General features: G+C 38.8%; 1 protein-coding gene across 5 annotated transcripts in view; it reads right to left on the bottom strand.

Moving 5' to 3' along the window:
* PCSK5 (proprotein convertase subtilisin/kexin type 5) overlaps positions 1 to 25,321 on the bottom strand; it is a 521,444-nt gene that overhangs the window by 351,769 nt on the left and 144,354 nt on the right. For all 5 annotated transcript variants that reach the window (XM_055578327.1, XM_055578328.1, XM_055578329.1 and 2 more), the window contains exon 5: positions 23,157 to 23,233. In XM_055578327.1, the coding sequence (XP_055434302.1) occupies positions 23,157 to 23,233 (77 nt within the window). The remainder of the gene's footprint in view (positions 1 to 23,156; positions 23,234 to 25,321) is intronic.

Raw genomic sequence — 25,321 nt, 5'->3', positions numbered from 1 at the left:
TTAATACATCCTAAGGGATGTATTAGTCACTAAGGATTCAAATAGTGGGAAAAGTAGCCATGATGTAATGTATTTTCAATGAATTCTGTTGGCTTAGAAATCCTAAATAATAGGTAATAATTCACAAGTCTCTGTTCATTTAGCAGTAAACTATTTAACATTCTGCTTCTATTTGCTTTTGCTAAAATATTCAGGTAAAGATACCTTTCAGTGGTACATTCAGTGATACATACATTGTGAAACAGGCTAAAAATATTTGTTTTGCTCAAAATCTGTTAACGATTGACTGATGGTGAAATGTGATCTTATAAATACTTGACTTCAATTTGCTTGAAACTGCTTCAATATCATGAATGAACTGTCAAAACACTTTAAAAGATGTGAGTTGTACTTTTCAGGGAATAATCATCTAAAATAGGTGACTATTACAGAATCCCATTTGTTTGCAATACAGTAGGTAAACCATGGCCCCGAGGTCTAAGGAGCTGGGTGGCGCTTAATCCCAGGGTCCCTCTGAACTCGAGAAAGAGGTCCTAAAGTATAGATGAGTAACTCAAACACCTCCATTCACTGGGTGATCCTCACTTCAGCTCAGCTCCGCCAAGCACCTGCCAGCCCTTCTGTTTATTGACAGCTATTCTGGGTTCTCTCTGTAGAGTCCATCAGAATCATTTCCTTACATATTGGAAGGTTCTCAACATTATGGAGGTATGAAACCAACAATTAAGGAAGGCCTCCCTCCAAAACATATAATTTATCATAATTCCTAATTATCAGTTCAGCATTTTAGCACAGAAGTAATACTTCATTTAGAAGCAACATAAGGAATGGGTCTCTATTATGATGGTATTTGCATGAGTTTATGAGCAGGGGTTGGCAAACATTTTCTGTAAAGGGCCAAATAGTAAATATCTCAGGCTTTATAGGGCCACATACAGTCTCTGTCACATATCCTTTTTTTTTTTTATCCCTTTGAAAATGTAAAAAATATTCTTAATTTCTAAAATTAACAGATTTACCTGCATTGTCCAGTTTGATAAATTTCTGGTTTCTAGGTATGCAGGGTAAATACAGCCATAGCCATTTATGTCTTTTTGGTAACCAAAAACACATGCTTCTATGTTTTCTATCTCCCCTTCCTATGATTTGAGACTAATACTGAATATTTTTAAATGTAAATTCATCAACTCAATAGCTATTACATATCATGCATATCCAATGGTTAATTTCCATTTGAAAGAATGCTTATGTAATTTGCAGTTTAGACATCAAATCAACAAACAGTAAGGTTCATTTATTTATTATTAGATAATCTCACCTAAATGCTCATAAATTTAATTTAATTTGATCTCTCCGATAATCTTGCACTGCATGTACTTTTATCCCTCTTATAGCGAAGGAAATGGAGATTGCTATGGACTAAGTGACTTCACCAAGGTAATCCAGCCAGTTTACTGCAAAAAAACTTGAACCCAGATCTCCTGACATCAAGTCCTAGTGTTTCCACAACAGCAAATGCATAATCAATTTATGAAAAAACATGTATCTATCTTCAGGCGCACACACACTCAGCAGAGCCAATAAAGTCATGATGACTTGAGACTTTTTCTGAGAGGAATGCTTACAAGTACACCTTTGAAGCTATTTGGATCACTGCCCACAGGTTCTTTTTAAATTGGGTATCATAATGATTAGGATTCCTAACTAAGCAAGTAAAAATGATATTCACGAATGATCCTACCTCTAACAAAATCACTGCGGACTCAAGCAGCCCCACCCTTTTCAGTGCTAGAAACTTTTTATCTCTGCGTAAATAAAAAAGGCAAACAATACAAGGCAAATCAAGCAAACAACTGCCTAATGAACTTGCAAAAGACACAGGATTTCATACAATCAATGAAAATAATATTCGAGAATAGCTTTAATCACTCTGAAAGCGTTTGTTGAAAGAGGATCCAGAAGAGCGAGATTTAGTGAAACTGGAACAAGGCTGGCGACGTGACAGTGGCTTTAAATGAGAATGATTTGTCAATAAAATGATTCCAAATGGCCCTTGGAAAAACCGATAAAGATTTTTATAAACTGAGTCTGTTTATTACTCTACTAAAATTCAAATTTCATAATATTACATAAAAACTACAACTTTAAACATGATTCATTTTTGTTTGATATAAGAATGGCTATAGCTGCCTGTTCTGTTAGATAATAAACTACATGTATTTTCATCATTTTAGTTTTATTGTTTAAAATAAAACACCATTTGTATCGTTCATTACAAGACTCTGGCCCCAATTTAAGGGGATTCATTTTTAATGTTTTCTCCTCCCAACACCCATTTATTTCAGTAATGAGTCCCTCATGCACAGCTTCTTTAAACCAGGAAGGCTCTTGATTAAGTAAGAGAGTAAGGAACTTGCTCTCCTCTCTTGAGAGTGCAGAAGCAGTCACAGAGTTTGAGTCACTGTCATGCCAGATTGGCTTGTTATCTTGACCTTCACTCTATATTCTATGCAAGTCCCTTTCCATAGCCTAAGTGCTTTTTTCTTGTCACTGGAATACACAAGCTGTTTACACCAAAACAATCTGAGAAGGCTACTCCCCCATGAATACAATGTGATAATAGAAAATGTCAGGCCCTAAATCACATGATCAACAACAGTAAGATTTCCCTTGAAGCAGTCATGCAGTTTCTTAAGTTTGGGGTGAGGTTCTTATTTCCTCAGTTCACACATTACTTGCTTTGGCTTAGGTGTGAGACCACACTGACAGACACAGGGAGGGTCTGTGGCTGGATGTTATTATGTCTGGTTTTCTTTATTAAAATTAGACACTGTGACACTCTTTATGTCCCACAAGAAGTGAGTTCATAGAACTCCACTGGGTGATATTTAAGAACTTCTTGGTCTAGTATCTAAACATCTTAGAATATAAAAGAAAACAGCATGTGTTAATGCTACTACTAGGTTCTTTTCCAGCATTCAGATCTATTCCACTCTTTAGACTCAAAAAAAAAAAAAAAAAAAACACCCAAGATAAAAGAAAACAACTATATTGAGAAAGATATTCGGGGTTAAAGCATTTATTTATAGTATTCTTCATTATCTTCCCTACATAATAGTTCTAGAAAATGTAGTAACTGGAGGTGACAATCTTAGAAATAGGAAATCTTTGTGGCAAAATTAACAAACATTCTCTCAAGAGTGATCATTTTCTAACTTGCCCCCATGTACTCCCTTCTTCAACAGATTTTTTTTTCCCCTTCAAGACTCAGGTCATTGAAATCACTAAACTGTCTCTTTCCAACATTTCTGACAACATTTTTCTGTTCAGTGACCATCACTGGGACAGCAGGTGGACAACCAGGAAGGCAATCACAGGCCAGTTAAATCTCAATGAGGTAAGAAACTTTGTGAAGGGTGGAAAAGAGATTTAAACAGATTAGTCAGAAGAGGCACTCTTGGGCGTAGTATGTGTTTGATAACCATCAGTCAATAGCTCAGACAATCATAAAACTGCGTCCTTTTCAAAGGGAGAAAAGCAAAATGACTTGGCAAACATTTTCTATTCCTCTCTCTCTGCCACTTTAAAATGGAAGAATTCTGGATCCTTGCTGTTAACCAAATGGCATTTACAGCTCTCAGTTGGCATGGGGCAGCTGAGAATCTAAAACGAGGAATGCTTATTCCATTTCCATTTCCATGGAAACCAGTCACCAACTGGTGAAAACAAGGTAGATCAAATTTTTGAACAAGAATGTTGAAATAATCACTGTTTTAAAACTTTTCTCTTGCCTTGGGATGGAGAGCATACTGTAATCTCAGGAACATACCGAGATGTGTGTTCACCACTGTTTTGTCATAATTCTTTTCATAATCACAGTAATGATTGTATCCATGGGAGTTTTTTGGGTCATTCTTTGAAGGAAAGATTGCTGTAAATCCAATAAATAAATCATTTAATAAAATGCAAAATTAAATGATCTTTTAAGGGCTTTTTAAAAAATCAAAATAAACTTATAGCAATTAAGTAAACCTAAGGCAACCCACTCCAATACTATTGCCTGGAAAATCCCATGGACAGAGGAGCCTGGTAGGCTACAGTCTATGGGGTCACAAAGAGTCGGACACGACTGAGCGACTTCACTTTCACATTTCACTTTCACTTTCAAGAATGCCTTTCAAAATTTATGATCATGTTCCTCTTCTTCCATGTCCTCTGAGCAAATGCATGAGGCAAGAAATGTGGTAATTTCCATAGAATGGCTTGACTCGGATCAGTTTTCTTGAACAGATTCAGAAGTGATATTCAATATTTTATTGACACTCGACTATGAAAATCTGACTTTGAAAAGACTCTTAAAACAACCAATTGTTACAGAGTGTAGATGAACTCCTTAAGCTCTGGGATCCATTTAGTTTTTCCAAGAGAATTTGACTTGCACCCTCCCCTGGTCCCACTAAAATCCATTTACCACTCCCACTGTTTCCACTTTTAGAATATAAACATTCCAAACTGGGTAGAAGTGATTTCCCCTGGAGAAAAAGGAGGAAAAGTGTGTCCATGATTCATTTCATTCACAGCTACATTGCTAAGTGTTCCTGATGATAAAACCTCTAAAGCAGCGCTAATACCCTGCATTATCACATGGGCTAGTAGGGCCTATAGTATCCTGAACATTAAGAATGCATTATCTGTAATTCTCACAGCAAACTTCAAGGAGCTATTTTTGTCTCCATTTTATATATAAGAGACAATTAAGTCCCCCAGTGGCAAAAAGATTTGTCCCAAGTTATTCCTACAACCATCTAGTGTGTCTCCCCAGGTCAACTTTTACCATCACAGTCACGCTGCTCAGACACCATTCCCTAATTCCTGCTTGTATTCCTAGTTCAAAAACATCACCATGTCTTAATTCCTACTCTCTAGGTTAATTCTAATCTCCTCATATCAGTAAAAGATAAACATAATTGGAAATGTCTGACCTCAATCATTATTATTTTTTGAGTATGAAGAACTCATGTACGATTATTATTTTTAATTTTTCAGCTAAATTCTAAATCTGAAGCTGTTCCTTAAGTTGGTCCAATTATTTCTGATTTCCTTCTTACCTTGGAAAGATGCTAAATATTTCCAATGCTAAATATTTAAGCAGTTTGACCTTAATTTTTAATATCAACATTGTAGTTAATATATGAGAACACAATAAAAAGAAAGATATTTAAGTGTAATGAGATGGAAAGATAGATTTTCACTAGATTTCAAATCTCTAAAGGAATTATCTCAAAAGTTCCATTAATCAGTAATAAATGTGCATGGTCTATTTTTACCATTTCATACTAAAATTACTCTGTGAAAACAATTTTTTAGGCTTATAGTACTTGATTTAACTCCCTGTTTAAAGAAAAGCCAGGACATAATATCTGAAAGAAAAAAAAAAAAAACTTAAATAAAAGTTTAATTAACTTATAATTTTTCTGATGGCTAAGAATTAACGTTCAAGTGATATTAATGAACATGGTTCCACATAACTTGCAATATTTTCTTTCCATGTAAATTTTACTCTGCTATTCAGAGTTGAAATGAAGCTCCTTAATTTTATCTAAGGAAAATACTAACAAGTACGCATATAAAGGGAAGATTTCCTCCTGTTACTGAAACTGTTAGTTATTTATAGTCACTTAAGGCAGGAGAAGATTGAGGGCAGGAGGAGAAGGGGATGACATAGGACGAGATGGCTGGATGGCATCACTGACTCAATGGACATGAGTCTGAGCAAACTCCAGGAGATAGTGAAAGACAGGGAAACCTGGCATGCTTGGGGTCAATGGGGTCACAAAGAGTAGGACAGGACTTAGCAACTGAACAATAAAGACAAATAGAAACAAAAATGGCTGTTAGGGCAATTTACTCAATAACTTAGAATATTAGAATAAGGACAAATTAAAATAAATTTAAATCTTTTATTTCTGACACTGGTTTTAAATTCTTCACCACATTTCATGGTCTTTTTTCCTCCTCTGGTTTTCTCAAGGAAAAAAAAGGGCAATGATCTTGCCACAGAGCAGAGATATAGGGAAACTCAGCTTTCAATTGTGTTAAATTAGTAATAATTATAATGCATATCAAGATTACACCTTATAGTTAACAACTACAAAGCATGGCAGAATGATAATCACTTATTGCATGTCTATTATTCACCAGTGTCCAACCCAAATGAAGCATGCTGTTTTCAGAGAGCTGTAAAAAAATTTAGTTAAAACTAGAGTATAATGCAATATAAGTTAAAAAATAGAGGACACATTATGAATTCTTTGCATATATCTAAAGAGTTTGGACTTGGTCACAAAGGGCTTGAAGAAAGAGTAAAAACATGTTCAGATTTGTAATTTAGATAAGAGGCTCTAGGAAAAATAAGAAATTTATGACTTCTCTTAACAAAAAAGAAAAAAACAAAATGGGTAAACAGGAAGATGCTTTTTATTTCAAAGCTTGCAAGGAGCTCACTAATACCAAGGCACGTCCAGTCACCACACATTCTCTTTGTAATGATTATTCCCTCTCATCAGTCATTTTTCAAGACTCAGGTCAAATGCCACAGCTCCAGAAGACTTCACTATAATGTTACCTACCTCCAGTGGCAGCTCTTCTAAACCTTATTCCTCTGGTCTGTAGCACTGGTTTACAAAGGTTTATTTGGCTCTGTATAAATAGAACTCTTTATTTCAAATCTGATTTTAAGAGGAATGTTGTTGTTCCCACTCTTTTGCCACTCCATGGACTGCAGCTCATCAGGTTCCTCTGTCCACGGGATTTCCCAGGCAAGAATACTGGAGTGGCTTGCCATTTCCTTCTCCAGGGGAGATCGAACCTGTGTCTCCTGCACTGGCAGGTGGATTCTTTACCACTGAGCCACCAGGCAAGTCCTTTAGGAGTAAAACTACCAGTAAAATAGATTTTAATGAGGTTTTTAAAAAGGAGAGTGGTTTAGTTGAGGAAGAAGGAACTACACCCATTCCACACAGCCTCCTGACTGACAGAGAGCCTATTAAGATTGATTGATCAAGACTCCAGGCTCCCATCAAACACAAAAAACAAAATGTCTCCAAATTGCATCTTGCCTAATGGCTTGTTTTTACTGTATCAGTTTAGTAACCGATCACTGTATTAGTTAAATGGTGGATTAAATCTTAAATTTCTACATACTCTAAGTATATCACTAGTTTGATTTTTAAGTGCTATTCTCCTAGTAAGTATCCAGAAAGTCTTTTCTGAATGAAACTATATGTCATAATATAAGCACTAGATTCTCAAAAATAACTATAATTACTGACATGAACTAAAAGTGTTCATTATTTATCAACACTGTATTCAAAAATAGCACCTAGTATTATGTTCCAAATTAAAGTGCATGAAGTGATACAAAGAGCACAAATTTGGAAGATTCACTTTCATAAGCTATGTGAACCTGCCTTGAATTTTATTTTCCTCCCCTGGAAAAACAGGGACACCAGTGTTACTTCATTTCAGTTTCTTTGCTGCAACCGAGTTGAGCAGAAATGCAGTTTGTTCAAAAGCCACTGTGAAGCTGAGAATCAGAATGGTTGGGAGCACAGAATTAACAAGATGGAGGCGAAGGATCAAGAAAAACATCTGGCTGTTCTATGAGGAAGGACCTGCTGGGAGAAAGAGGGTCTGTGCAGAAAGAACACAAGCAAATGAGGGAGAGCTTACTTGGCCTTTTCTTTCGCCAGGCCTTTTCTTTCTTTTCTTTCTTTCTTTTGCACATGTGCTACTGATCTTTAGCATCTAGACTACATGGCCCCTGACTAAGACTAGAGCAGGGGAGGATGAGCAAGTCACTATTGAATCTGGCATTCTAGCCACTATACTGGAGAGCAGTCTCGGCTCTCCATCAAGATTCAAAAGACAGAACATTCCTTACACATAAAAAACAACGCAGACACTGGGGGCCCAAAACACTACCTACTACCTATCTGATATGAATTTTTACAAGTCAAGTGAGAATATATGTAAAAATGCTTTGTGAACTGTAAAGTTCTAAATAAATTATTATCCTTGGTAGATGGTGCCTCTGTTTTTGAGAAGATGAAATCTGAAATGTCTTGGAAGGACTAATGCCAGGTGAGGGAATCAGAAAGTCTGTTCTTTTTTCTTATCTCTCTTGGAAAACATATACTGACCCTGATGAACTCTATTTAGACTTTGCTGAGTTTATAGCCCAAGGGAAAAACAGCCAAGGTTTCTTTACAGGACAAAGTTGTTCCCCGCTCCCCCACCTAAATCATGTACCAAGCTCATCAAAGCTATAGAACTGTTCACAGGAAAACCAAATAAGCAGGTTGTATATACTGGGCTTCAAAAATTATAATTACATAGCTGTGAATTTTCAAGTATGATCAACATGTAGTGTTTGTCCATGTATCAGCACAGCTTTTGGAGGGTATGGCTCAAAACATCCTCTCAGTGTATAAAAGGATCATTCAATTTTATTTAGCAACTTATCTAACAGTTACTTGGGCCTCCCTCCTCCATTCACATTGTCCTGGCTTACTACAAATACATGTGTGGGGAATCTATGTGTATTATATTCATAAAGATTTCAGAAGCTTCTGCATTTAAAAACATGTGAATTTAAGATGAGTACCATTGTTCTAACAAAGTCTATTTTCTGAGCATCAGAAAAAACATTTCCCTAATAAGAAACAAGGGGAAAACATTAACAGATATGAAGTTGCTGTGGGTATTTTGTTTCAACCAAGATGAATTAAACAAGGATTAGTAGACCTTCCAGTTGAAATAAGTTTTACAATGGAGATTCTAACAGAAGCTCATCGAAACATTATTAGAAAATTGGATGATAATAAATGGCATCAACTGATATAAAAACAGTACATACGATCATAAAATCTGAAAGAAAGAATATCTATATAACTTGTAATGCCATACCTGAATAACTGCTCAGATTTGCATTTGAGTTACAAACATTTCAACAAATATGAACAAACACTCCTAAACATGAATGAACACCAGCAAAACGGGTCTCGCCCCCATACTTCCATGTTGTAGAATGTGGTTCTACCATTATAATGCCACCAGCATTACTCTCTGTAGAGCAATTTGATACAAATTCAGCACACTGAAAAATTAAGCCACAGTTGCTATGGCACCTCTGTATCAGGGACAACTACTGCCACAATAACTGGGGCCTCTCAGATCAGATCAGATGCTCAGTCGTGTCCGACTCTTTGCGACCCCATGAATCGCAGCACGCCAGGCCTCCCTGTCCATCACCAACTCCCGGAGTTCACCCAGACTCACGTCCATTGAGTCAGTGATACCATCCAGCCATCTCATCCTCTGTCGTCCCCTTCTCCTCCTGCCCCCAATCCCTCCCAGCATCAGAGTCTTTTCCAATGAGTCAACTCTTCGCATGAGGTGGCCAAAGTACTGGAATTTCAGCTTTAGCATCATTCCTTCCAAAGAAATCCCAGGGCTCATCTCCTTCAGAATGGACTGGTTGGATCTCCTTGCAGTCCAAGGGACTCTCAAGAGTCTTCTCCAACACCACAGTTCAAAAGCACCAATACTGGGGCCTCTATTGTCCCATCAATGGTAATGCTTCAAAGTGCAGATGAGATGAGGCAAATGCATGGTTGTTCATGGAGCTACTTCTGAGACTGTCCTTCACTTAGGGACTCCTTTTGCTCCCTTTGAATTAAATTTCAATCAAATCAAGACCTCTAATTCTTTTCCATTCAAATTCCAGTTCTTTCTCAGATGCTCCATTACCCAGTCTCCCACAACACTACTTAGGTGATGTGTGAGATGGGTGGATAAGAGAAAGAAAAAAATAATCAAGGGTTTTTGTTTCAAATATTCCTTTTTCCTTTGAGAAGCATGAAGGGGATCTGTCCTTCCTTTAGGAAGGAATTAAATTGTATGAATTGTATGAATGTTGTATGAATGTAAATTGTATCAATTGTATGAAAATTGTGAATTTCAGCCAATGAAATTAACAACACAAGTCACAGTTAAAACTGCTTGAATCACTCAAGTTCTAGCCAGATTCACCCAGTACAAACTATATAAACTGGTGCCAAGACCAGGAGATTGTGAGTGACAAATGCATTCTTCTGCATAATGGCAATATAATGCCAGAGCAAGCCTATGGGGCAGGGGGTGGCGGGGGGTGGGGGTTGGGGGAAGAGAGAGATCTGTGATATGAGGAGGGGAGATGCTAGAGGGTTGGGGAGAAAATAAAAGTCTATATTTGGTAATTAGGACAGGTGTGAGAGGAAGGTAATTGAGTGAGAATCAACCTCAGAAAGAGGGAAAAGCAACTAAGAGCATAAAGGTCATACAAAATCTTTAGTAGTCAGCTACTCTCAGCCCAGGATCTAGCCACAGGTACTTTATCTGCAATTCATGCAAATTTAAATGCATTTACTAGCATATGTATATGATATGCAGATGGTGTAAGGATATCTAAAAATGGAAGAGGTAAACTCTTCTGGCAAAGGTCAGTCTTTTCTGAAATTCATGAGATGGCAGCTTGTGATGAGAACATGAGGCAGAGAAAGTGGGAATTCAGGGAAATCTGCTGGAAAATCACGAGTAGTCAACTGTTTTTCTCAATTTCTTTAAGTTATTTTAGGTGTTCTATAGGCAAGATAATTCACAATTTTCCAAAGCAGGACACATCTTTAAGACTCTATACCTTCTGTACTCTAAACCTTCTCCACGCAAGAGAAGGTTTCTGATTCCCACTGGCTCTTATTGGTCTCAGTTTCTTCCTCCTAAAGAGATTCTTTCACAACCCACGTTTCCAGAGCACTCTCAAGGGCTGTCAATTACGTGTAAAAACATTGGGAAAGTGTCTCTTAGGTTTTGTGATTCCAACTTCAAACAGTCCCTATATCCATACAGAGAAAATTAACTACCTGCCACCTGAGAATCAGACTAAAACTTTATCTTATTACTCTTTTATCACCCTTAATAATATTAACAGAATCCATATCTGTGGCAATTTTATATAGTTTACCAAAACATTTATTTACATTAACAATATGACCAACCTGATAATCATTCAAAAATTTTAAAAGCTATTAATATATACTAGTAGAATTATTTAAGACCAGAGACCCAAGCTCTAACTTCCACATGGCACCCTCTGATCAGACCATAGCTGAAGCCATCCTTTAAAAAGAAAAACCAAAATCTATAAAGCTTTTCGGAGTATCATTTGGGTGGCCTTCATTGATTTCCACAGAATAAATGCCACTGTGAAGTCAGACCTGTACAGTCATTCTCTGTAATAAAGGATTTTTTGTTCTTTGGTCAAAGTCATGGGTACGTAAGGTGCTGGCAATCTTTGTGGACCAACCTCCTCTCTCTGGAGAAGCAAGGCTCTAAGCACCAGCATTTGGTAAAGCCAGGCTCTTGGTTCTTTACTGAATACAGCAGTAAGGCATTCTGGTAATTGCAGTTCTTTCAAGGTAGTAAACTTACTGAAGCATGTGATCAGCATAGGAATTAATTTCTCATCTACTTGACCACAGGTTAATTAACTATGCAGGTGAATAGATGGCATGGGAACAAATGAGCTCAAATTGCGATTCTGCCACATGGTGACAATAGCCACTTTAATTCACCTCTCCAGTCTCTGTCTCCGACAGTGGGTTGTTGTGAGCAGTAGATGAGAGGACCCACTGACGTGCTCACTGTATTAGCAGCTGTTTACACTGCATTCAAATGCAGCTGAGTAGCAACCCCACAGACATACAGATTATTTGTTTTTGTTTAAGTCAAACAGGGTCACAGAGATATTGATGTGGCAGGGGGAGGCTTTGCCAAGAACGTTTCTCCCCAAAGTCACAAAATGAACAGCAAGGTGGAGACTGTTAACCAGGTCTCACCCCAAAAAAATCAGGATCATTTTCTTTCTATCACCTTGCCTTCTTTGGTGACCTATTTTATGAGAAGAGAAATCAGCATGTATGTCCTGATCTAAGACATATTTTCTACCTCTCTACCTTTTGTTAAGGATTATAATTGAAAAGGACAGCTACATGGATATTACACACACACATTTATTTATCTTCAGTACACTGGAACAATAGGCTTCTACTGTAATTAACTGAATTGCTAAAACAAAAACATCACAACATTTCCTTTAGCTTGTAGAAACAAAATTCTGACTTCAGTCCCTTATCTTAGAGGGCATTTTATTTGAATAAGAAAGCAACCAATATCTAAATATTAATAATATCTTAATATTAAAATAAGCCCTTGGTTTGCAGTTTGATTATATTTTCAGCATATTCTTCTTCAGGGATCTATATCGGAGTGAAATAAACAAAACAACAGTGCTTTTCTCTTCAGTTTGTTTCCTGCTCAGCCTGTGGACACTGGCTGATCACACATGAATGGTGCTGGACGCCTTCTCCACCTCTCTGTAACAATAATACAAATAACTGTGCTCTCAATTGTACATATTTCTGGATATAAGGAAACAAGAAAAATAGAAGGATCCAAGGTGGAGGTTAGAGGAGAAGATGAAAAGAGAAGGATAAATAAATATACTTGTCTGGAAACCCTGCTCAAATGCTTAATCCATTATTTAAAAAGTATACTTATCTCTTTCTCTTACTGCAATTTCCATCTGCTTTAGAGGCTTTAGGAATTTGTGAGTTTGTTTTTTAAATAAGAAATTTAAATGGAAGCCACTATCAATTATTCATGTCAATAGTGCCCTGTTAAGCATAAATTAAACCCAAACTTCATTGTAACCTATAGCATCAATCAGACCCTTTATCAGAACTGGTACTGTGAGCCCCAAGAAACTATGTCCCCAAGTCCTTGAAGAGAACACACTGAAACTGACAGAGGGAACAAAGGGCCTGAAAACTGTGCCATTTAATCATGCTTATGAACCCTGGAGAAGGCAATGGCACCCCACTCCAGTACTCTTGCCTGAAAAATCCCATGGACAGAGGAGCCTGGTGGGCTGCCGTCTATGGAGTCGCAGAGAGTCAGACACGACTGAAGCGACTTAGCAGCAGCAGCAGCATGAGCCCTGGAATCATTCATACTGTAGTTTATAAAAGAAATACACGTCAGGTGTTAGGCTTACAGGAATTTGAGGTTAGACAACCACTTTCTGTATTTACTCAGCTCTCATTAAAGAATAAATAAACAGCCAAGACAACTCTTACAGGCGTAGTTATTTTCTTAGAGGTATCTGAGCTCTTTAATATTGGGTATAAAAATTTATTCCAGGGACTTATATCTTATTGTTAAAAAGTATATTCAAGGGACTTATATAGAGAAGCAGACAGGATTGGGGAAAATCAATGAGGAAGAACACAACATTCTAGACTAGCAACACTGGGAAATCCCTGGATCTAAGAAGTTTTGGGAAGTGGTCACTGAACCCACAAAAGGCAGTTCTTAGGAAGTCAGCCTTAGGGCCACCTAAAGGGAAATATGATCATCTGGGACACAGCTAACCCCCAAGGGCTCGGCAAGGAGAGAGCAAAAAGTAAATACCCTTTCTTTACTCTTCTGCATTCCACTGATGTCTTGCTTGAATGTTCCACTGGCCAAACCCAGTGGAAAGCCAGAGGGCCAGGGAGTCCCTTAATGCAGCCCTCAGAGGTCAGCTTTCTGGGTGGAGGGTAAAAACTATCCAACTCAAGGTCATTATATATAGCACCCTTTAATAGTTACTACTTTGGGATACACTTTGCTAATTCATCTAGATGAGCCAGTCAAGGTTGATACCTTTGCAACTTTTGTATGACCAAACAGACATTTCATATCCCAAACTAAATTGGAACTCATCTCAGAATCTGTTTTTGCCTCTCTATTCCCTATCTTGGTATGTGTGACCCCATTTACAATAGCAAAGGTTTTATTCACTAAAAGAAGTAAGTTCACAGATGCTGTGAAAACTCACTGGAGGGCATCCAACTCGGATGCAGGAGGTGAGAGAAGGCTTCCCAGAAGTGATGCGAATGGAAGGGAAAGGAGGAATTACACGGATGCAGATGGTGGAAGGCTGAAAGAGTGTGGCGCTTCAGGGACTTGTGCAAGTCCTGCAGGGTTGATAAAGCGGGGGGAGGGGTGGGCACACAAAGCAGAACAGACTTAATAATGAGGGAAGAGGCAGGTCAGGAAGGATCTTGCATTTCAATAAAATTTCAAGGTATTAAATCTCCCTGGCGGCTCAGATGGTAAAGAACCTGCCTGCAAAGTAGGACACCTGGTTAGATCCCTGATTCAAGAAGATCCCCTGGAGAAGGGAACGGCTAACCACTCCAGTATTCTTGCTTGGAGAATTCCACGGACAGAGGAACCTGGTGGGCCACAGTCCATGGGGTCGCAAAGAGTCGGACGTGACTGAGTGACTAATACTATCTTTGACTGAGTATCTAAAAGATTTTTTAGTATTCTTATTTTGGTTCTAAAATACCACTTGGGCAGCAGGATGAGGTGAGACTGGAGACAGGGAGACCATCTAGGAGATTTTCCAAGGATGCAGGTGAGAAGAAGGGATTAGACTAACAGAAGGCTAGTGTGGATGATGGACAGGGGAGACGAGCATCGGTCTTTGGAGAGCTATAAAGAGGGGGACTTAAATGGTGAGGATGGTCAGGACTTGTGACTAATGGCTGGTGAGGGAAGGGACAGGAAGGCTGGCTTCTGGTCTGAGAGCAGACTTTTCCTACTGTTAATCAGTTTTCTGTGAGGCCCCAGACATGGACCACTTCCCAGAATCTAGAAGATGGTCCCAAATGTTACTTATTTCAACATACTGCATCATGAACCTATATGATAGAAACAAATTTTATACAATGTTTGTTGTAGGTTCTCTCATGGACAAAAAATCTATAGATGTATACGGAAAGTATCAAGGTTATTTTTCACAACCATCTCTTTTGAAGACATTTGGACTCTGGTAAGTACATTTGTAGTCAACTTTACATAAATTCCTGGAGAAGGAAATGGCAACCCACTTCAGTATTCTTGCTTGGAAAATCCTATGGATGGAGGAGCCTGGTAGGCTATAGTCCATGGGGTTGCAAACAGTTGGACACAACTGAGCGACTTCACTTCCTTAAATTCATGTGCTAATCATTGATCAAGTATATAGTAGGATTGTTGTGATTTTTGTTGTTTAGTTCTAAGTCATGTCTGACTCTTTTGTGACCCCATGGACTGTAGCCTACCAGTCTCCTCTGTCCATGGGCTTTCCTAGGCAAGAATACTGGAACGGGTTGCCATTTCCTTCTCCATATAGAAGTACGAAAGTGAAAGTTTCTTAGTCGTGTCTGACTCTTTGCAACCCCATGGACTGTACAGTCCATGGAATTCTCCAGGTCAGAATGCTGGAGTGGGTAGCTGTTCCCTTCTCTAGGGATCTTCCCAGCCCAGAGATCGAACCCAGGTCTCCTGCATTGCAGGCAGATTCTTTACCAGCTGAGCCACCAGGGAAGCCCAAGAATACTGAGTGGGTAGCCTATCCCCTCTCCAACAGATCATCCTGATCCAGGAATCGAACTGGGGCCTCCTGCATTGCAGGCAGATTCTTTACCAGCTGAGGAATCCCACATAGGAGTATATCACAGTGTTGTTCTGTGAAAGGATGAGAGGAAATTTTTCAAAAATATTTGGAAAAAACCAATCAGCCTCTGTTAATGGCCCCACTTCTCTTGGGTAGGCTTTTGTCTGACCTACTTAACTACAGGATAATTTTATCTGAACATGTGTGGCTAAATCCTGGGTATCAAGAAACGATGCTCCTACAGGCTAAGATTGTAGATTTCAAATGTGATCTTCTCTCCAGTGCTGAGATAAAATACTTGCTGTAACGGTAGACAGCACGGCCTACATCCACCAGGTCTGCTTTTGAATACCATCTCCTGACAACAGACCTCATCTGCAGGGATGAGAAAGCAAAGGCCACACAACACAGTGACATTCTTAAAACCAGAAATGATGTGTGAAAAGGACACTAGAGAACCAGAAGAAATGTACTTCCATCCACCCTGGCTAAACCTTTCTGGGAATAGAGATAAGGGACAAAGATGAAAACTCCATTCCTTTTGGAAAATGAGTCTTTAACCTATGCGTTGGTTTGTTTTGAAAGGAAATTAGATTCTGGGCTCACAAAGCACATATTCAAGATTCAACGTGTGGTCTCATCTCCCACTAAATATGTTGCTATGACTCTTCAGCAGAGGGAACATTTAAAAAGAAGCAACCTAGGGAAGGAAAAATCTAACTCAGACATCCATAATTCATTTATCAGAAATGGGAGTAGTGGTATGAAATGCCAGGAGACTGTTTCATTTATAGGGAGGCATTTTCTATTTTAAGCCTAGAACAATACAGTCAGCTTTATTCTGCAAGTTAATATGAATGGAGGGAAAGTGAAATGGGAGAACAGGTTTTATGGTCTCTCTCAACCATGCTATTTCTTTAGTATCTGTTATTTAGCTTTAACACACCACTGTATGGGGACTTGAAAAAAGTGATAAGAAAAGGACTTTGATAACTTTTTTTACTTCAGAGGTGATTTTCTTTACCCCAAAGCTTCAGTGCTAGACATGTAATCAGGTAAATCTGAGAGAAATGATTTGCATATAGTTTTGAGGGTACATTGTCAGTACAGTCATCCCTTGGTATCCTCTGGACATTGGTTTCAGGGACTCCCTGCAGATACCAAACTCCGAGGATGCTCAAGTCCTTTACATAAAATGACACAGTACAGTCAGTCCCCCACACCCTCAGGCTGCACAGCACAGTTAGGAAGAGCCAATGACAGGACTAAAACTCGTCAGGTTACACATTCTAAGTCATTTCCTAATTAGTTAGTAGCTTAGATTACTGCCTCATTGTATCCCCTAAGCATGTAACAGAGCCACTCAACAGGTAGTGTTTCAATGATTATCCACTGAATGAATGAACACACACAGCTAGGTGTCAAATAATTCCAAATATTCTCTGAAGCCTACCAGATTGTAAAATGAGAAGGTACTTGCACAACATATGCTTCAACTGCATTCAGATGATGTTTAGAAATTCCTCCCCCTCACTCAGTTCAATTCAGTTGCTCAGTTGTGTCAGATTCTTTGCGACTCCCATGGACTGCAGCACACCAGGCCTCCCTGTCCATCACCAACTCCCACAGTTTATTCAAACTCATGTCTATTGAGTCAGTGATGCCATCCAATCATCTCATCCTCTGTCGTCCCCTTCTCCCACCTTCAATCTTTTCCAGAATCAGGGTCTTTTTAAATGAGTCAGTTCTTTGCATCAGGTGGCCAAAGTATTGGAGTTTCAGCTTCAGCATCAGTCCTTCCAATGAATATTCAGAACTGATTTCCTTTAGGATGGACTGGTTGGATCTCCTTGCAGTCCAAGGGACTCTCAAGAGTCGTCTCCAACACCACAGTTCAAAAGCATCAATTCTTCAGCGCTCAGCTTTCGTTATAGTCCAACTTTCACATCCATACATAACTACTGGAAAAAACCATAGCTTCACTTTAAATTTAAGGCACCATGATCAAGTAAAGGGAGATGGAATATTGAATGGAATTAAATAGAAGCAGATTTGGCGACTTCCGTGGTCCCAGATGGCTCAGTGGTAAAGAACTGCTTGTCAACACAGGAGATGCAGGAGATGTGGGTTCAAACCCTGGGTTGGGATGATCCCCTGGAAAGGAAATGGCAACCCTCTCCAGTATTCTTGCCTGGGAAATTCCATGGACAGGGGAGCCTGGCTGGTTACAATCCATGGGGTCATAAAGGAGTCACACATGACTTAGTGACTGAGCATGCATGCACAAACTCTCTACCGTAATGCTCAACATCATTAAATAGTTCATGGTCCTGCACCCATCGACAGACCACACTGAGCAGCACTTCCCTAGATTAACATTCCTCCTAACTGGTGGTCAAGTGGCTAAGATTCTGTGCTCCCAATATAGGGAGCCCAGGTTCATTCACTGGTCAGAGCACTAGATCCCACATGCCTCAACTAAAGATTCCGCATGATGCAATGAAGAAAAGACTCGACACAGCCAAACAAATAAATACTATTTTTTCAAAAAAACAGATTTACTGTCTACCAAATGAGTTGGTTCCCAGCCCCAATAGAAGCATAAAGCACATCTACACCTCTAACCATGGAAATAAACAAAGGCTTCCAAGTCTTAATTGAAATTTGTAATGTTCATATGCACATGTATTTTGAGACAATTATAATTTTAACTGATTATTTATTGAGAACTGGATGTAGGAACTGAATAATTATAATAAGTTATAATTATCTAGTACCTATTATACAGTCAGCACTATGCCTGCTGTTTTACATATTTTCTTGCTAATCTTTGGAAGTATTATTATGCCCATTTCAGAGATTTCTAAAAATACTAAAGCTCAGAATAGTTAAGCCTAAAGTGTTAGAGAAGACTCTTGAGAGTCCCTTGGACTGCAAGGAGATCCAACCAGTCCATCCTAAAGGAAATCAGTCCTGGGTGTTCATTGGAAGGACTGATGTTGAAGCTGAAACTCCAATACTTTGGCCATCTGATGCAAAGAGCTGACTCATTTGAAATGACCCTGATGCTGGGAAAGATTGAGGGCAGGAGGAGAAGGGGACGACAGAGAATGAGATGGTTGGATGGCATTACTGACTTGATGGACATGGGTTTGGGTGGACTCTGGGAGTTGGTGATGGACAGGGAGGCCTGGCATCCTGCAGTTCATGGGGTTGCAAAGAGTTGGACACGACTGAGCGACTGAACTGAAAGACCATAAAGGTATTAGGGTGAACCAAAGCTAAAAGTCAAGTATCAAACTACAAACCACTCTTTATTTTCTGATGTCAAGTGAATTCTACTAATACAGAATTATCTATCTAAGGACCCATTCTTAGAAGACAGATCCATCAATTATATTTATAATTATGGTCTAATGAACAGAGATGATATTTTAACCCTAAATGCCTAAATTTGGCCAAAAAGTTTATTTGGGTTTAGCCAACCCAATACATGCTTGTGGTTAGCCAAGAAAAATTGGGCAGCACTAGTGAGCCTCCCTGGAGAAGGCAATGGCAACCCACTCCAGTGTTCTTGCCTGGAGAATCCCAGGGATGGGGGAGCCTGGTGGGCTGCTGTCTATGGGGTCGCACAGAGTCGGACACGACTAAAGTGACTTAGCAGCAGCAGCAGCGAGCTTCCTGAGTGGGCAGTGATAGAGAATATGCCTGCCAATGTAGGAGACACAAGAGACGTTGGTTCGATCCCTGGATCAGGAAGATCCCCTGGAATAAGAAATGACAACCCATTCCAGTACTGTTGCCTAGAAAATTCCATGGGCAAAGGAGCCTCACAGGCTACAGTCCATGGGGTTGCAAAAGAGTCAGACACGACCAAGCATGCACACATGTGTCTTGGATGTGCATGGATTGATAGGGCCATCTGATGCCCCAGGTGACTGATGATTTTCATAAAACAGAGGCAGGAGTGCTGGTGCTGCACTCTGGAAAATGTCATATTTCACTGTCAAGGCTACAAACCTAAGCACACATCCAGAACATGCCTGTGTCCTCGAACACTCACACCCACATTATACTAAAGAGCACTACTTAGAACGGGTCAAAACAGCACACACTAGGATATACCAGTGTGACCAGGAAGATAGCTACTCTTCTTGAGCAAAGGTCTTGGCAAGCAACCAAGTTTGAAAGGTGTCCTCACAAAGGATACAATTTTTAAAAGGCAGCCAGTAAAAAAGCCATCAAAGCCAACACTCAAAGAATTGTCTTCACATACACACTTTGTGGTCAGCACTGTTAGTCACAGGACTGATACACCTTAGGAGAATAGTTTTGATACAAAACTCACCACATCTAGATTGAGACAAAACTGGCTACAGGGCACTACACACTTGCAGTTCCCACCTACAGCACCCCTGTCCCTTCACACTCTATACAAGGATACTTTGGGTATTAACTTCATCTTGACTTTCCTCAAGCTTTCCTGTTTCTCTTTTCTCGATACACACAAATATTGATGAGATAACTTTAGCCAATGGATATGGTATAATCAGTTCTACTATAATGCTTGCCTTGAAAACAAAACAAAAATTTTCAATAACATTGACATATTACAGAATGATCTGAATATAATGTGAAATTTGCATTTGTTTATGAACAGTTTTGTATCAGAAACTCTAGGTGAATGTAGAGAACATACCAAGTTGCAATGAGCACCGTAGGAATACACGAAACACACAGAACTACACACCTCAGGAACACAGTGTGTCTACATCTGATGCTGTTGTTTCCTCTCTGACCTCAGATAACCCTCCTTCCACTTCATAATAACTTGCAAGCTTCCACGCTTCCAAAGACCATCCTGGAGGGTATCCTCCACTCTACTGAATTGTACTCCTTCCTCCCAGCCTATTTCATTATTTTCCTATTTTCTGTTCTTCAAATTTTTCATCTTGATCTCATTTTTTCTTCCTCTTTTTCTCTTGCACACAGAGTGGCAAGCATGTGAGTAGAAGCAGGTGCAATGGGCACACACTTCTATAAGCCAACTTCAGGTCTTAATCAAGATAAAGTGATAGGAGGGGCAGAATAGGGGTGGGGGAGTGGGAGGTTCAAACTACTGGGTGTAAAATAAGCTACAAAGATGTTTTATATAACACAGGAAATACTTCATAATAAATATTTTGTAATAACTGTAAATGGAGTATAACTTCTATAAATTGTATAAAAATAAAACAGTACAACTTAAGAAGTCAGTGTCATAACAGAATTATAAACAAACTAGTTAGAATTTAATTTCATAATGATAAGACCACAGATTAAGTATAAAACTGATGGAAAGGGACTCTGAACCCAACCTAGCTCTCTGAATTATATTCTTTCTATTTTGAAGTACCAGACTGGCACATACTTTTTTTTTAGCCTTCTTTACGACAAGATGTCAAAGGTCAGCTCAGCACTCTGTATTATCAAACTATTTTGGTCAATAATTCAATCTTTCATTCTCTCAAACTTACTGTTATTGAAACCAATTATCTCTAGTCACAACTCATTGAAATGAAAGGTACTTGGATCATTTTCCTTTTCATTACCTTAAGAACTTAGCCTTGTGTATAATATACAGAGCAAGAGCTTATAAACAAACCACTTGAGTTGGAGTCTTTGCTTCCTAACATCTCCATCTCTTACTACCTGTTTAATCCTTGTCCACTTGACCTATCTGAGCCTTTTTCTTTTTGCTTCACATCTAAGGACTGCTGGGAGAATTTTTATATAAGATAAAGCGCCACATTGATTAGTTTTATATATTTCTTAATCACTTAAAATGAATAAAACTGGGCTATTATTTTTAATAGATGCCTACCATTTTTCTGTGCATGTCATTGATGAAGTTTCTGAGTGTGAGCTCCAACTACATTTTCCTATTACTCTGTGGTTTTAGACTTTGCAGAGTGCAAGTATTTTTAGGAGCATATATGTTGCACTAGGGGAGAAGGCAATGGCACCCCACTCCAGTACTCTTGCCTGGAAAATCCTATGGACGGAGGAGCCTGGTAGGCTGCAGTCCATGGGGTCGCTCAGAGTCGGACACGACTGAGGGACTTCACTTTCACTTTTCACTTTCATGCACTGGAGAAGGAAATGTCAACCCACTCCAGTGTTCTTGCCTGGAGAATCCCAGGGACGGGGGAGCCTGGTGGGCTGCCGTCGATGGGGTCGCACAGAGTCGGACATGACTGACGCGACTTAGCAGCAACAGCAGAAGCAGCATGCTGCACTAGAGTAGACTGCACTAGAGAGTGAAATTTATCACAGGTGACTTTTAAATATGGAAGCTTCAAATTTCTTTTTAGGTGTTTCATGTTAGTTTGCTAATTAGGTTAAGTAAATTAGCTCACGTTGTCTCAAATTATTGATTATAACTTTAAACAGTGTAATCTAGACAGTAATGACCAGGCTTGATGGAAAACTATCCGGTTTACTTCAGGGCCCTTTCTTTTGTTTCAAAAGTTCTGGAAAATTCTATCTACATCAATTTGTATATTAATGCTTTCACCACTGAATCTGATTTATAACATTGATTCAATTGCTAATATTATCAAATAGCATATTTTTCACGGTAACTTTTTCAAGGCTTCTTTGTAAATGGTTAAGAAGGGGGAAGGGAACACCCCATGCATAGTCACAATTATCCAGGCTGCATGAATTTATCTAAATTTATCGACTTAATCAAATAATACCAGGTGAGAAAATTTTCCCTTAGGAAAAATGCAGGGTAGAAACTGTACATAATAAATGAACAAAATACCTCTCTTTATAACTTTTGTGATCCCAAACAAAAATAGGTAAGTAAAAATTCAGATGATAGTATCTAAATCACAATATTATCCTGAAAAATCTTTGAAGTAAAAGCCCCAATTTTAATGTGATCTAGAGAGTAGAAACAGTCTACTAATCTTTGAAAAATACCTGGGTCATCATAAGCAAGAAATGATTGTGCATTTCATTTACTTTCCAAAAACTGCTGTACTAACTGGAAAGTGTAAATGTGGCAACATGGGCTCTTGACTTGGAGAATAAGAGTGATAATGTGTTCCATACATGAAAAACCATATAGGTATTGCAGGCATGTTAGTAAAGAATATAATTACTGCACAGTAGAAGACAGAAAAAAGAAGCAAACCGGAAAGCCCTGGCAGAGACCTCAGGTACAACATTCAATTCAATATGTTGAACTGGACAGAGTAAAGGCCAGGGGACACTTTGTTTTGCCTCTCCCTTGAGCATCCCTATTCTTAAACAAGTGGGTCACAGGCCAGTGACCACATGAGGAGCAATATTCCCCAGGCACATCCTCAAGTTATTCCCCTGGATTCTTTCTGCAACCATTCTTACCATGGGGACCACCCGGTTTTATATCCAGAAGCTTTAGCAGAAAGACACTTGTTTATCTTACAGCAAAGTAGGGATCATTTGTTACCAAAGATTTCCAAGGAAAGATTTCCCTTGTCAAGAGCAGAAAACAAAGCTCTGTAAGGGCCGCACACCAGCCACCCCACCGGCGTCTTACTTGTTCTCATTGCTTGCGTCGTAACGGGGCATAGGGTCTAGGTCATTCCCATTCACGTCACAGCTTGCCAGAGCATCCTGGGTCACAGAGGAGAGAGAGAAAGGATACAGGTGTTCATTAATTAGCCATGGACCTGAAGGCTCATGACTCCTTAAACACATTTCTGCAAGAGGGTAATTAGATTAAATAAAACACTCATGGTCCAGTGGTGTCAGAATGCCTTGTTCGATAACAATCAGTGTCATATATTGTCCCATAAAGGTGAAGAAATACTCTCTACAGACCAAAGATGTGCTCAGTCCATCCTTGCCAGCACTGTTCCCCCATACCTCACATTGACCCTTCACCCCAATAACCACCTACTCTGCAAAGTACTACTAGACCACCTAGAAGCAAAGTGATTTATTCTTCATAGACTCTCTCTCTATTGCTTACTTCATTTCTTGAGTGTGCAAATATGTTATCACAATTCAGAGATTTCTGGAGACAAAGATCATTCACAAATAACTGGCAAGTCAATTAAAGATGAGTATTAGAAATCTACTGTATCAGGTTATCTTGCGACCTCTATGAGGGAATATTTGTCTGGTTTCAAATGTTTTATCTACTATGAAAGGGTCTACAATTCAAGACTTCTTATTTATACCCAATGGGCTTTTGCCGCAACTAAAATAATAGTTTTACTTTATGTCAAGGTTTCAAATGAAACAGAAGTTTCTCTGAAACCAAAGCTGCATTTATTTGCTTTTTTAAATAATTTTGAAAAATATTCAAATTTTTAAGAAAAAAAATAGTGGATTATTCTATCATTCAAATTTATATCACGGTAGACAGAACTAATTTAAGATGTTTTGAATTTTTTTATGCTTTATGATTTCTGTTATCAGTTTTAGTAAAAGTAAATGCTCTTTGCTTTCTGCTTTCTTATCAAAGACTCTTGTTTCTGAAAATAACTTATAGGTACAGGGAGTTTGAAATGTTTGGGGGAAGTAAGTAAAATACACATGACATATAAAGATAGTAAGTCCTGCTTCCCATACAGAGAAACATACAAAGCAGCCCAGCTTAGTGTTCATTCAAGCATGAAGGGTGATATCATCTAATTTTACTCATAAGAAAACAGAGGCCTGAGACAGGTTATGTAACTTGGCCAAAGGCGTGAAACGAATTGCCTATGGAATGAAGACTGGAACCCAGGCATCCCATCCAATCCATTGTGCTCTTCTCTACTTTCACCAGCTCTAACTTTAGGAGAACCAAAAGGGCACCCATACTGCTAACTACACAGGTAAATTCTAGAGAATATTCTTTCAAGGGAGGAAAAAAAATGAAAAAAGGTAAAGAATGCAATCACATTTAGGTTAAGGCTCTTTGTATTTAATCAGATGCATTTCAATGCAGTGGAGAATAGGAATGCTCTATAAAAACTGCACTGCATATGGTGAGAAGTCTTTCTTATCATGGACAACCATAGTTCTGTTCTTTAGAAGACCTGGGCTAACTCATTTTAGTGTTCAGGCCTCAGTGTCTACCCTGTAAATGAGGAGTCTGAACTGAAGTTCCTTTGTAAGTTCTAAAGTCTATTCTGTGAAGACACATACGTTTACCTGTGTGTGTTTGGAGGCAAGGTGAGGGCAGCCACTCAAATGTTTGGTTCAAATGAGAACTAAATGAATTTGCAGTTCCTCCTCTCTCTCTCTTTCAACCTTAGGGAAAATCATCTAATTTAGGGGAAACTATTTCAATATTTCATTGTAGAAAATTGACTTGTGAAGTTTCTTGGCTGAATTTTTGAAATGAAAAGGGCAACAGGATTGAATACTGAGACGAAAAGCTAAAGTTGATAAAGTATCAGGTGATATTTGGTGACCCTGAGGGAAGGAAGGTCTTCATAGGTTAGGAATTGGGGTGGCTGTGTGAGCCAGCGGTAGCTTCTGATGTGTCTAGGAAGTGACTCGGAAGTGTCTTATCTGCAAAGATAAAAAGAATCTTTTCAGGTTTGTCTGACAAAAGGAAAACTAATCTGAGATTAAGGGTCATGTAATAAGTGATATTAAGCAAATGAGAAAGAAACACTGGAGAAAATATATGGACATTTCTACCTAAATGGTTTCATGTGAAGCTGAAGCGGTATTTGAGAGAGAGGGCAGAGGAGAGATGGCAAC

The sequence above is a fragment of the Bubalus kerabau genome, chromosome 4, assembly GCF_029407905.1.
Source record: "Bubalus kerabau isolate K-KA32 ecotype Philippines breed swamp buffalo chromosome 4, PCC_UOA_SB_1v2, whole genome shotgun sequence".
Classification (NCBI taxonomy): domain Eukaryota; kingdom Metazoa; phylum Chordata; class Mammalia; order Artiodactyla; family Bovidae; genus Bubalus; species Bubalus kerabau.
Note: the sequence above shows the minus strand (reverse complement) of the source record. Positions and strands in the feature narration are given on the sequence as shown.